Source organism: Musa acuminata, chromosome BXJ3-9, assembly GCF_036884655.1.
Source record: "Musa acuminata AAA Group cultivar baxijiao chromosome BXJ3-9, Cavendish_Baxijiao_AAA, whole genome shotgun sequence".
Taxonomy (NCBI): domain Eukaryota; kingdom Viridiplantae; phylum Streptophyta; class Magnoliopsida; order Zingiberales; family Musaceae; genus Musa; species Musa acuminata.
Window position 1 is genome coordinate 47,928,988 of NC_088357.1, and position 13,513 is coordinate 47,942,500.

The 13,513-nt window shown below is 36.3% G+C and overlaps 2 protein-coding genes across 3 annotated transcripts in view; one reads left to right on the forward strand and one right to left on the reverse strand.

The window, feature by feature from the left end:
- The first annotated feature begins 3,019 nt into the window (after positions 1-3,019).
- Positions 3,020-12,184, forward strand: LOC135650277 (uncharacterized). The gene is made up of 9 exons (XM_065169566.1): positions 3,020-3,431; positions 4,516-4,643; positions 7,983-8,039; positions 8,277-8,390; positions 9,548-9,616; positions 9,719-9,802; positions 10,406-10,564; positions 11,727-11,807; positions 11,910-12,184. Exons 1-9 carry the CDS (start codon positions 3,161-3,163, stop codon positions 11,985-11,987), a joined length of 1,041 nt encoding a protein of 346 aa, XP_065025638.1. The 5' UTR covers positions 3,020-3,160; the 3' UTR covers positions 11,988-12,184.
- A 509-nt stretch (positions 12,185-12,693) lies between these two features.
- The window catches only part of LOC135650276 (probable aminotransferase TAT2), a 7,708-nt gene continuing 6,888 nt past the window's right edge, over positions 12,694-13,513 (reverse strand). For both annotated transcript variants that reach the window (XM_065169563.1, XM_065169565.1), the window contains exon 7: positions 12,694-13,068. In XM_065169563.1, coding sequence (XP_065025635.1) covers positions 12,947-13,068 — 122 coding nt within the window. In that variant the 3' untranslated portion in view covers positions 12,694-12,946. The remainder of the gene's footprint in view (positions 13,069-13,513) is intronic.

The window sequence follows — 13,513 nt, forward strand, 5'->3', positions numbered from 1 at the left end:
TGAACAAAAAGTAAATAAATCTTCAGATAAAATTTAGTAATATGCTCTTCAAATGAAAATAGATTAGATGGATAAAAAAAAAATTAAAGACTAGATCTCAATGGAGACATCAGAATGATAGGAGTTGTGGATAATCTAACACTTAGGTAGGAGATGAGGTTGATCAAATGAGAGTCAAAGGAACTCTAATTAAAGAAATAAAGAAACTCATTAATATTTTTATCGTAACAAAATTAGATATATCGAAAAATATTGTTAGTACAAAATTATTATATTGATATTTGAGTTGAAATTTGAGCATATCCTTTAGTAACTAAATAGATTTTATATTTTTTTATTATTAAATGTGATCTTATACACCCACTTAAGTCCAATTTCTTCTTTTCGTGGGGATATATAATTCTAAGTCTTAATCTTGGCTAAGGGGTGATTTCATGGATAACAAAAAAGTACGAATATGTTGCTCTCTCAAGCTCTAAAGCGAAGTATAAGTATGTTGCTACTCGATTTAGCTTTAAATAATTTTAATAGATCTTTAAGAAAAGCAAGATAGATTAACTAAAATCTACTATGATAATAAGTCAATTATTATTTGACGAAGAAACTTATCTTCCATGAGCATACCAGACGCATCGAAGTTCGATATCACTTCATTTGTGGACTGGTTGATAAAGAAAAATTTTAAATGTATTACCGCAACAACGAAGATTAGCTTACTAATATCTTTACAAAAGCTTTAGCAAAAGAAAAATTTTATTTTTACTATAAACAACTTCAAGTTTCAACTATTTTGAATTAAGGAGGTGTGACAGAATTAATTCAAATAATTAGGATTAGATATAACAAAATATAAGAATTTAGATTAAGATAAATAGATAAGTGATTGATTTTTTGGTACATGAATAAGGTTGAAAAGATTTATTAAGTTATAATTGATTTTCTTTCTTATTTAAAAATTTATATTTTATTTTTTTGGTTAATATAAATACATGTCCACTATAGATCGAAAGTATATTTTAATTATTATTATCTTTTTCTTTTCTTTCTAGAGTTGTGCAGGAAGCCAACAGGATAATACTGCTGCATAATTAAGCTATTTTAAGACGCGTGATCGCAAACAACAACAACAACAACAAAATGCTCCTGAGTTCATGACATGCCTTCTTTTTACTGATACTGTTCGTCGTCACTAGCGCTACCTTCCACACAACGTTACTGAGCTCCCCCGTGAACTGATGCATCTAACAAAGGATAAGGATTCTAATCATCTGGTCACCTTTAATGAGCCCCAAACCCCAAGTCTAAGGAGGAGGTACCAAAGAAATGTGATGCTGATGAGAATTAATGTGTCTCTCCTTGTGCAGTCCTATTCCCAGCTTCAATCATGGTACGATGTGTTTTGTGTCGTTTGATTTTGGCCGTCCGATGCCGCGGTCTTGTTACCTTCTGCCGGCCTCCCAAGTGTCCCGGTCCCTCATCACGTTGGCCTGCCTCCATGGGACGACAACCAGATCTCCTGTTCCAGCTCAGGCAACTGAAGCATGATTCATGAACTGCTTGAGATGATCACCCAATGCTGCACATGGGGACAAAGAAGTGTCCCCAAGTGCAGGACAAGCTTTCTTCGCCGCCAATGATGTTTGTCGTCCATTTCCACTGCCTGCATCAAGAGCTTGTTTCCATGAAATGATACTCTGGCGACTATTCTAAATGCATCATCCGTGACTTGAATCTTCTTCCACTTGTGCAGATCAAGTTACCTCCCAACTCTATGTCTTTTGTCTCTTGCTCTGAAGGTGGAGCCGTCTTTGACTTGTCGAGTCCCCTCAGGAAGTATGGTTGAGATGCGAGATGGGAGATGAGAGGAATTCGATGGTTGGATACTTCTCCGTACACAAAGTGGATAGAATCCAATTTAAGTCCACCATGTTTTGGACGATTGTGGGAGGCTGTGACCTTTGTGCTTCACTCGGAAACGGCCAAGCAGAAGACGTTGCTCTCTTCATGTCAAGTCTCGATCCGTCCTCAACACCCAAGTATGAGCTTCATGCATCACACAGTATCTAGGTTGTTGGTTCTCGTGCACCACCTTTGATGCATTTGTAATGTCGTCATGGCCATGGGGGGATCACATTGCCCCACGACTGCTTTGGTGGGTCTCTGACCGTCATGGGTTTTCCGAAATGGTAAGGTCCATCAGTGCCTGGAAATGGTAAAATCCTCATTCCATCGCAATCACAGGTACAGTGCTTTTCCGTACGTAGTTGATGCCACTCTCAAGTCTAGGGTTTCTGCATCAAAGACAAGTCCGCAAGTATAATGGTTTTTCCTGCACTTCTCCCTGTCTGAACTAGGGTTTTGCTACTGAATTGGCTAGGCTTTCTGTGACGAGAGAATCTGACCATTGTGTAGGGAACTTTTTCGTAGGAGCCATGAAGAACGCCCTGTAGCTTGAGCAGTATTCTTATTGCCTTCAAATTTAGCTTGCCGTGATCTAGGTTGATAAATTTGATTGTGGTGGAAAAACTCTCTGAGATCCTAGTTGCTCTCTCTTCTACTGTGAAGATCTGCTAAAATGGACTACATGGATAACAGATTGCCTTCATGGTGTCTTTGGAATATATGGATAAACAGATTCTACTACTAAGTGAGCCCATGGCTGTAGGATAGAGTAGCAGGTAGGAATTGACTTGGGATGTGATTGATTGAATGATTCAATCAAGGAGTAAGGCTGCATCACAGGATATGATGGAGAAGCTAGTGGAGAAAGATGAAAGGAGTAAGGTTGCATCACAGGTTAGGATGGAGACAAATGTCTACGGCCAATCAAGTTGTGTGATTAGTAGATATGCGAAGAAAGAGCAACTGTCATATCTTGCCTCAATTCTTGTTATATATATATATATATATATATATACCGAGTCAGCCTTGGTGAGTCAGCTCGGGTGAACTGCCAAGTACCAGTTGAGTGATAAGGAGTCCAGAGTTGAACTGCTGTGCTGCAGCCGGGCCGAACAAACCCGGAAACTATCATGTGTGTGGTCATCCTTCCACTGTTTTAAGGGTGACTCGATCCGACCCAATCGCAACACGGACTGAATTCCAATCTCGATCTTGACGAAAGCGGTTGTAGACGGCGACGAAAAGCCCATATTCGTCGATGGCTTCCCTGACCTTGGACAACGCCCTCCTCTCCCTCGTGGGCCTTCTTCTCCCCCTCCGGCTCCTCCCCCTGGGTCACCGTCTCCTCCTCCGAGGAAGAGGAAGATGGCGCGGCCTCGGCCGGTCCGGATCGGCCCGATCCATCGTCCTCCTCGCCTCCTCTGCTGTCCTGCTCACCGCCATCTTGGGGATCTCGGACACCTCGCCCTCCGGAAGTGGTGCCCTGATCTCCGAGATGGAGGACCTGAGGCTCAAGACTGCTCGATTAGGTTGTTCATCCTGAAGCATAATTCCCACTCCCTCCTTGTTCATTTGCGATTCCGTATTACGTATGCTTCAATTCAAAATATGAGAAGTGTTCTAGATAAAGAGAAGATATTCCAAAATTAGGACTACGTCGGCTACTATTCAAAAGATGTTTTTGTTATGGTAATAGTTGATATTTTTGTTTAGAATTGTTACCGTTGAGAAGATTAAGTTTCTAACCTAAGAAAATGTTGAAAATAGGTAAAATTAGCAAATGTCTTTGAGAAATTTCCCATTCTTTATAGGGATTTTCTATGAGACCCTGGGATTTTAGGGAAAACATTTTTTAAAATCCTACCCAAGAATTTTACTCTTCAAGCAAGTTTAGTTTTACAGGCGCTACTTCTTTTTATTATCGAAGATAATACTTTGTAAGCATGTAGATGCAGTGGAATAGAAATTATTTTTTTTTAATGTTGCAATAGATCATCAGCATTGATCAGTTGATACTTTTAATTTCCTGAATGAAATTGCTAACCCTTTTTGCAATTCATGAACAATGACCAGAGTATCCATTTATTGAATTGGAGAGTTTGACATTTAGTAGGATGGATCAGCTAATCTTAGAAATATATATGTCACTTAAGGGACTTGAATAACATAAATATGGTCAACACTACTTACCTTTTTCTTGTGTATACAGAAGTATTGTAGTTAAACAAGAGAACCTCAGGATAATATGAAACTAGCAGAAAGATGATAAAGTGTTCGTGACATATGAGATAGCATTTTTCACATTAGTTATGTTGTATCTGACAACATTCTAGCATTGTCAGAGTAGTTCACCAGGCCTTGATTTGCGGTGAAACTAGGTGGGCCATGGTAAATGTCATGAACTTGGGAGAATCAAGTTCTCCGTCTAAGAAACAAAAATTGGCAATTGTGATGTCATCCAAAAGGTTTTTGCAGAATACCGTTATACTCTAGATTTTGTCATGATGTTTATGCATTTGAAATTGGTTATCATAAAGATGTCAAAAGTAAAATATGTAGAACTCCAAAAATTCTATTATACTTATTTAAGTGAGTTGTTGGTAAACATTGTAGAATCGATTCTAGAAGAGAGTATGGAAACCATAAATTCCAAAGAAGTTCATTTAGAAGAGAAGTATAAGCTAATTGGGGAGATGGAAGAGAAAATCCAACTTCTACAGAATGCTCTACATGAAATTAAGGTATGCATTTGATATTCCTTAGCAACCATTTTTATTGTCCCCAGCACTACATTTTGTTTGAACACATTCATATTGCATTTTCGTTTAGGTTTTAAGTTTTACGAACTTCAATGTGTACACATTTTGTATTTGAACATTAAATCGATACATGGCTTAAACATATTGACGTAGGAGTACAACAAGTTTTGATACCAAATTTTATTTAGGACAAGTTCATGACAAGTAAATGAAATATTTTCTAAATTGGGAATAAAAGAAGGGAAAGAGAGGGGCAAAGTAAAAGAACAATAGCAGTGAATGATGGTAGATAACTGAAAAAAAACTTCCATACTCACTTTGACTCAAGGAGAAACTCCCAGTGATAAAGGTCACATGCCCCTGTACGACTCTCATGTTGATGATGGAATGATACATTAGAAAAAGAATTGCGGTTTTACACCACTCTCACATGATGTGAAAAAAAAGAAAAAGTAGCTCGTGATCATCATTTTACATAAATGTATAGTAGCATGCTTAATCTCCAAGCCTGCCTATCCTAGATTCTGATCATGGTTCCAAATAAGCAATTAGAGTAACATTAGTGTCGTTCTTAAACTTGAACCAAATAGGAAAAAGAAGCAAGAACAGCTTGCAATTTCAAAGTAAATACCAGCTTGTTTAATCCCCAGGTCATTCCTCAGGTGGCTTTCAGTCAGATTGTTACTGCAAAGAATTTGATAGGACATAATATCACTATCCTCAAACTTTGTCCAGAATAGGGTTTTGGGAGGCTGGTTTAGAGCCAAGTCATCACTTATCTCGAGTGTAAGGAACTTATTGTATGACATAACTTGATTTGACAACCAACGAGTGAAAACAGAAACCATTTATCTTTGGACTTGGTTGTGCTAGTTGGGTTGTGGCTGTGTTTTTAATAGGCGCTATGGCGCTCAGGCACTCGGGCTTCGCACGACCTCCGGGCAATGCAATTCATTGAAGCGTCGCCTGAGCGCTTCTGGCAAGCGCCCGAGTAAAAGTGGCGTAAGACAAGAAATTGGAAGAGAAAGGGGTACTAACCTGAAGGCGAATATAATAGAATCGATCAGTGCTCGGCGACAAAGAATCGATCTGTGCTCGGTGACGAATGGGAGGGCAGAAGATGTGATCTCATTAGAAGGCAAAAAGCTACGATTTTAAAAGCAAGATGGGGGGATGCAATGGCAAAAGACGCGATGGATGGGAGGGTAAAACGCAAAAGTGATCTCATTAGAAGATGAAAAGATAAGGTTTTGAAGGCGGTGGATGGGAGGGAGAAGACTTGTTGGAAGATGTGAGATATCTCTCCTCTCTCTTTCTCTTTCACGGTATACCTTTTCTCACGCCCAAGACGCGATCTGTGATGGACACAATAAATAGCACTCTTCTTCTAATTCCGTTGCATCAAGATGCCAATTGACTCATCTATTTCTAGATTTGGGTCAGAAATCATCCTCTCGAATGGGATTAAGCTCAAATTATGAGTCAACTTAGGCATAGCAGTCAAAGAATTAAATCTTGTAATATATATTTCAAGTAGGCTATGTGATTTCAATTTGATGTGGTATTTTTATTTTTATTTCTATGATCATATTTATTAATTATAATATATAGCTTTTATATTTTAATATTTTGAAACGCCTTGCTTCACTTGGGCCAATGCCTAGTGCCTCAAGCTTTTTGAGACCTTGGTGTCTTTTGACGCCTAGTGCTTTTTAAAATACTGGTTTGTAGAATGTTGCAAATGGAAGAACTCTTAAGCTCTTAAGTGTAGCATTAGGGGAAGGATCTGGAAGCACCTTTTGCATTTTAGTATCATCACACTTTGCAATTCAATGCCCCTGCCTGGGGCTAATACGAATGGTAATAATGGTCTATGAATATAAACAATAGTCGGAAACAATGATGTCAAGAGATTTGTGACATGACATAGAGGAATGGATATATGACGCTATTACAGATTCGAATCTATTTCCATATATAGATGGAGAGATTTTGAAGTGGTTTTCAATGGTGGTGAGGTTGGATGAAGGGGTAATTGGGAGTTCATTCTTGAAGGTTCATATCTAATTGACTTGTATGTCCTATGAGTAGACAGTTGGATTGGTTGTTCAACTGATTGAAGTGAAGTTGACCGAGCTTCTAGTTATATTTTCGCAGCAAAAGCTTGGTTCAATTTGATTAGCAGACCCAAGCTTTCTCAAGATGTGTTGGGTTTCGATGATTGAGGTTGACCTAACTGATGTTGCAACCTTTAAGTTTGCCACCCTCTCCTTTTTTTTTCCTTCTCCTTTTTGTAGTTAAGTTTGTAGTATTTCCTACTCCCCTCCTGTTGTTTCCTTCCCTTGCTCATACTTGCATTATTTTATTTTGACTACTACTCTTTTTCTTCTTATCCCTATCCTTTTTACTTGTGTAGTGCCTCCTTTATATTGAAATTTTCTCGAAAGATACCTTGTTAGTCTCCATCTCCTTTGCTTAATTTTTTAGAGGTCCACTACATCACACTTACCCATTATTGTCTGGAGCAAAATAAAAACCTTTGTTTTATTAAATAATAAAACAATAATTATGTCAAGAAGATAATTTATGAAAAATTAACACTAGGGATTAGTGAGGTCGATGACTAGTGCAAGTACTCTGACCTGCAAAAAATTTTTGGCTCTGGGATTAATCTCATGCTGTCTTGCCCTTTCATGGTGGACCCTAAAAGAAACTCTGAAGGTATTGTAATGACTAAATGCAGCCTCGTTAGGGAATAAATTGTAGAACACTACTAAAAGTTGTGAAGCATCAACAGAGCATTTTTGAAGAATTTATTGAGGTATTGAGTATTGGCTCTTTATAGGGTATTGAGTCTCCCTACTCTTCGATCATTATGAGACTAAATGCAGCCTCGTTAGGGATTAAATTGTAGAACACTACTAAAAGTTGTGAAGCATCAACAGAAGATTTTTGAAGAATTTATGTTCAATTGTCAGCTTAACATAAGCATATTAATTGGTCCAAAAATTCTAGTCTAAGGAAATTTTTGCCATGTTCTATTTGTTCCATATTCAAAGTGGTTATTTTCAGTTTATTGTGCTTAAGTTTAATTGACCTGTCAACCTACATTTCCATCATGGATTAGTAGAGGACTGAGAAATGATTTCTGATGTTGTTTAAATCATGATTAGAAAGGAAAAATTAAGGTCTTGTTCTTTAGTGGGCATAATCTGTATCTTTTAATTGATTCACGAATTAATTTTCTTTCAATAATTTAGCATGTGACATAGGTAGGTAGTCAATGGATGGATGATAACTATATTAAGTTGTTTCTTGCAGGGATCAGTTAGTGACTTATTAAAAGCTGAAGACCGGATTAGTGCTCTGGAAGAAGAGGTCTCTCTCTCTCTCTCTCTCTCTCTCTCTCTCTCTCTCTTATTTTTCCTTCATTCAACTGTATATGAATATATCTGCATGATGTATGCCTGTGTGGTAGGTGGGAATGAGTCTGTTGTTACATGGAGCATGCTTCTCAGTTTGTTGTGCTTGTACTCCAATATCTTTGAATTCGACTCTTGAGTGCTGTCTTTGAGCTATCTATTCTTTTGATACATGAACTTGAATTGTTTGCAGGTTCAACTTTTATTGGAGCAGTCAATGAAGAATGAGAATAACATCCAGACTTTAGAGTCATCAGCAGATGATGCAAGCCAAAAAATGGAGGTCACAGATTATGAGATCAAAAAGGTCATTTTTTTTAGTCATGTGTGCTTGTTTTTAGCATTATATTTCAGTCAAAAAGAATGCTGATGTGAAAATTATGCTGTAAGAATAAAATGCATCACTGTTGTCACTGGTTTTATTGGTTGCTTCAATTTTTTTTTTTTTTCGAATTACAGGATAGCTATATCTTGTGGATTTCAAAATATTGCAGAACGAACATTTCTGAACATATTGGCCTGTCCTAGACAATGCAGAACAAACTTTTGAAATTGTGGAATTAGCTACTGGGACATCCTGGTCTTTGGACTGTTAAATTATATGAGGACTCAAGGTCATGCTGCTGGGTTGGAAATACATGTCAATGCTGGTATGGTATGGCATGCAGTATGTACCTTAATAATGGTCTTTGGGCTATGTAGAATTTTCCACCAGAGACAGTTAAAACCATCTTGAAACCAGGGATAAAAGTTAAACTAACTTCAAACAAGTAGGTGGGAGTTTAGATTCAAAAATCTTTTTCATCAGAAAGGGTCAATCAAGGGCAAAGAAGTTAAAAGCCCATTTGAAATTTGGATACATCTGCCACCTTGACAAATCATGATAAACAATTAGCATACTGAATACCAATTGTTCTTCTATATAATAGCCCAACTACATAGTTAAATGATAGGGTGATACATTTAGTTTATTGATGTACAGGAATAAAGTGTATAATTTTGATACACAATCTCGCATTTGTTATCCTTTTGTTTAAAAGAGAGCGTAACCTTTCATTTGGAAGCAGTTGTATATGTTTGACCTAGACCTCAAGATGCTTGTAGGACATTCAAATAAAAAGTAAAGTGAATTCATATTAGTTTTGGTTAGCCTTCTATCAAAGAGAAGTTATAAAATTCCACATCTTTACTTTTAGCTAATCAAATTGTTTTCCTATGATATTAGCTTAATAAACAACATAAATATCTTTTAACATCACCTATGTGATATTTCTGAAATAAGATGAGACATAGCATGCAGTTGAGTAAAATTATTCCTGCAGGAGCTTTCAAGATGCAATTTAGTTTTTAACTCTTTTATTATCTTTATGAAAATTAATTCTTATTTTCTAAACTCCATTTTGATGAAGTTAAAACCATTTTTATATGAAATAAATTATTAGACTTTGGTACTTTTATGACCAGATGGACAGTATTGTTACAGAACAATGGATTCAAATACGGCAATTAGAGCAGGCATTTCAATTAACAAAGGTACATTGTTACTGCAGTATATGTGGTTTTACATTGGACATACTTGCTGAATACTTCCAGTTATTAACTATAAGCTTATCTATTTCCTATGTTGTTACCTAGATGATGACATCAAAGGTTCTTAGAAGAAGTCTACAAAAAGATATGAACAGAAGTAGAAGGCCTAGCAAGTTTGCCATGAGCAAGGTACTTGAATACTGGACTTTCATTTCTGCTGATAGTCTAAATAATGCAACTAGAGATGGTCCTTTGGTTTCAAATATTACATTATTTTGGACAAACTTTTGTGTCTAATTAATTTGGTTCTAACTAAACTATGAAATATTAAAAAGTATAAGTCCGGAAAACATGTATATGGTATACCATGTTTCAGTGTCGTGAATCACATCATCATCATTGGAATAGGATAATATAAAATTATAGAAGTTTGTTGAAAGATCTCAAATTTGTTGCACTTTGTTGAAATTAAGTTACATACAGTAGTAGAATCAAGGATTTTTCAATTGAACTTTGAACAACAAGGAATATGTTTTGGTGCTTCACATAATTTAATAAACTATGTGAAGTTTATTTGAGCCTTTTATTCTGTCGTGCTGATTGCAGTTGCAGGCTAGATTTTTTTCTGCTTATAAAATGGTTTAATACATTATATTGCAAATTTTTGGAAGTAGTAGAAGGCAAGAATAGGTGCTACTGGAAGATCAAATTGTTTTGTTTTGACATCTTCCTAGTTGATGCTGATAGCAGACTTTGGATCGGTTGTTCCTGATTAGTCCAATGTCATGCTAGGTTGTGCGATTCATCAGGGGCATTTGTCGATTTCATCTCGCAGAAGTTAATCTACCTGATTCATTCTTTCTGAGGGCTTCTTTTTCAAAATCTTCTATATCTCAAGCATACAATCAGCTCAAACTCTTGATGTCAGTTGCTCAAGAATTTCACTATGAGGTGCTAGTCTTTCACATTATTCTCTTATTGATTGTCAGATATAGTTTCTTATCTGTGTGAATTGCTTTTACCATACTAATATCTGGATATTTCTGCATCTGTAAATATAACCAATGATATCAGGATAGGATATCCTATAATGATAAGGCTTTGTTTGATAAGTATTTGTGATGCAAATTCTTTTGTTTCTGGAATTTCTTATAATTTTTTGTTCTCACTATTACAGTAGTGTTGATCTCATGCATGAAGCTCTTTTAGCATATCAGTGAATAACTTTTTTACATAATCAGCTGCAAGCATTACTATATACAATGGCTTCCTTGCATGTCAGGATTTGTTTTGTGCTTTTGCACCTGCTAGATACTGTCATATACCAGAAGTTTCAGACTACTTGAGTTATACGGATATAGCATCCAACTTCTGGAGATATGAAAAAAAGTGGTTACAAGCTTTCAGCCTTTTGTTTATGCTTCTTATAAGTAAAACATTGTATGCTGTGTATTTCTCTTTTCCTCTCCTCTGTATATTCTCTTCAACCTTAAATGCTTCCTGAGGCCTTTTTTTTTGGGGTTCTGCTTGATGGAGTCATCTTTATGATTGATAAGAAATATAACAAAACTCTACTTAGGCTTTCCAAGTAGGAAATCAGCATCCGTAAGAATTTCCCGTGTGGCAATACTAGCTACGTCTAACATTATTCCTTGTGCAATTTTTCCAACATGTTTATATTGCAACCTAGACTAAACTTCCTTCGTAGTGTCCACTGAACTATGCTCATGTAAGTATGCTTCAAATGACTAGTCAATTCATACTGCACACATATCCTTCATCCCTCAGATATCTTGCTGGTTGCAGTCCTTTCCCTCCTTGTCAATATGTTAACTAGCTGCCTCATGCTCCTTAATGTTGAAAGTCTGGAGTGAGAATACCTTTACACTGGAACCAATGCTACCAAACTATAATATTCTCGGTGACCAATCTAAGGGACTTTGGTTGATAAGTTCAAGGTAAGGTTAGTTCTGTTCATAATGGTCAATTCTTTTGGCTGATGAAACTTCAATTAGTTAACATGATGCTGGATTCTTTCCCTGTTAGATGCATTACTAATCATCGTCTTTGAAGTTTAAACTTGACCTGATAAATGTCAGTTCATTTCTTTCAGCTACAAGGTTTTATTAAACATGAGATGCAAATGCATGAGCTCACTGCAGGTCTTGCCAACAATTTGGTCATCTTTATTCTGGTAAGTCACCTCAACTTTTTGTTGCCAACCAGTATCAAATCCTTTGCATCTTCCTTTTGTACTTGCTAGAAGTTCATATCTAACCATGCTGTGGTGATCCAGGCTTCAACTTTGATGATTGCACCCGTAATTTTTGCTTGGAATGTCTCTTCATCATGCTTCAGCTTATTGAAAAGATGACACTTGTCGATTTAGCAAGCAGAGATGAAGGTCCACCTTTTGTAAAACTAGTATATAGTTGTGTATGTATTTCCCTTAGTGAGCAAGTTGGTTTTTGTGTTGCATAAAATGCCTTTATGTGAGTAGGCATCGTTCTTAGCTGTACATGGGGTTGAATCTTGGATTAAATTCTCAATTTCGAACATTTTATTCACTCACATTACGTGTTTATGCAGCTGATGACATACAAACCCATTGGATTGTGTACATGCAGCAATCTTTGTTGGCTAATTAGATGCAAAAATTTAATCAAAATCTCTCATTGACTGAGAGGATCTATAAGCTCTCAATTATGTCGTCATGTATCAACACATTCGTATCTCTCAATCATGTCATGTATCAACACATTCGTATATTATAGTCGGGAGTAGAGAGTAGATAAGTAAATAAGAAAGTTCTTCCCATCAATATCATATCCTTTGGAATTCTATCATAATTAATTTTTTTTTATTAATCGATAACTATAATCAAAATCCAATCATATTCATAATATATTTTACCTAATTAGATAAACCCACATAATCTAACATATGAATCCTTAACCAAAATAAATGGACATTCGCTTGCCAAAAGTTCTCATTTTTCTCCAATAATTCATCTATCAATCACTTAGATGACAAATGAATAGGAAATAACCAAACTCATACCTGAAAGAAACGAAAGACCATAAAAAAATATGAACTCTGGAGTTTATTGTATTTAGAAAGATACCAAATTCATGACATAATAATAACCTCACATAAATCTGCAAGTAGGATGTACAACGCAGTTTCAACAATGGGTTGCCGAACATATCTTGCAAGCCTACTAACTAAGATATCTCTGCTTGCTTGTTTTTCTGATCACCATATGCAACTACAATTATTTTGTGGAGTTGAGTTGTTGATGACCAACCCAGTAGACTACTTACTGGTCCCTGCTTATGTGCTGTTCTTCGTGTGCCGGTGGCAGAAGGATTTGAGCCTACCAAGACCTTCTTCGAGAGAAGAAGGGTCCATCGCAAATGTTACTCGGAGCCAATTTTTCATCCCCACTGTTACCCCTGCACCGAACCTCAAAGTCGTAAATCTTTTACTTACAGCAATACTAACAACAAGCACAAAACTTACACTGATAAGAATTAGCAAATAAAAAGAAACAAGCTACAGGAAGAGAGACTGGTTCGACATTTCATGCAGTAAACAACCAAAGATGATCAAAAGAAAGTGTTACACAAAATTTCATGTGTACCATAGAGAACTCAGTTATAGCCGGAGTGTTTTTTTTAATTTAATATGTATACCATATGTCATAATTGTAGATTTTTTTTAAGAATAGGTGCAATGATCAAACAAATCTTCAGTAAACGGAGATATAAATTTGTAATTACCATATCAATCATATGAGGTCAATGAAGAAATCTGAATTTGGACACGTAAATTGGGAGGCAGTGATGACCAAAACTACATGCAGTTGATCGATAAAAGGTCAATGGATAAATCTAAATT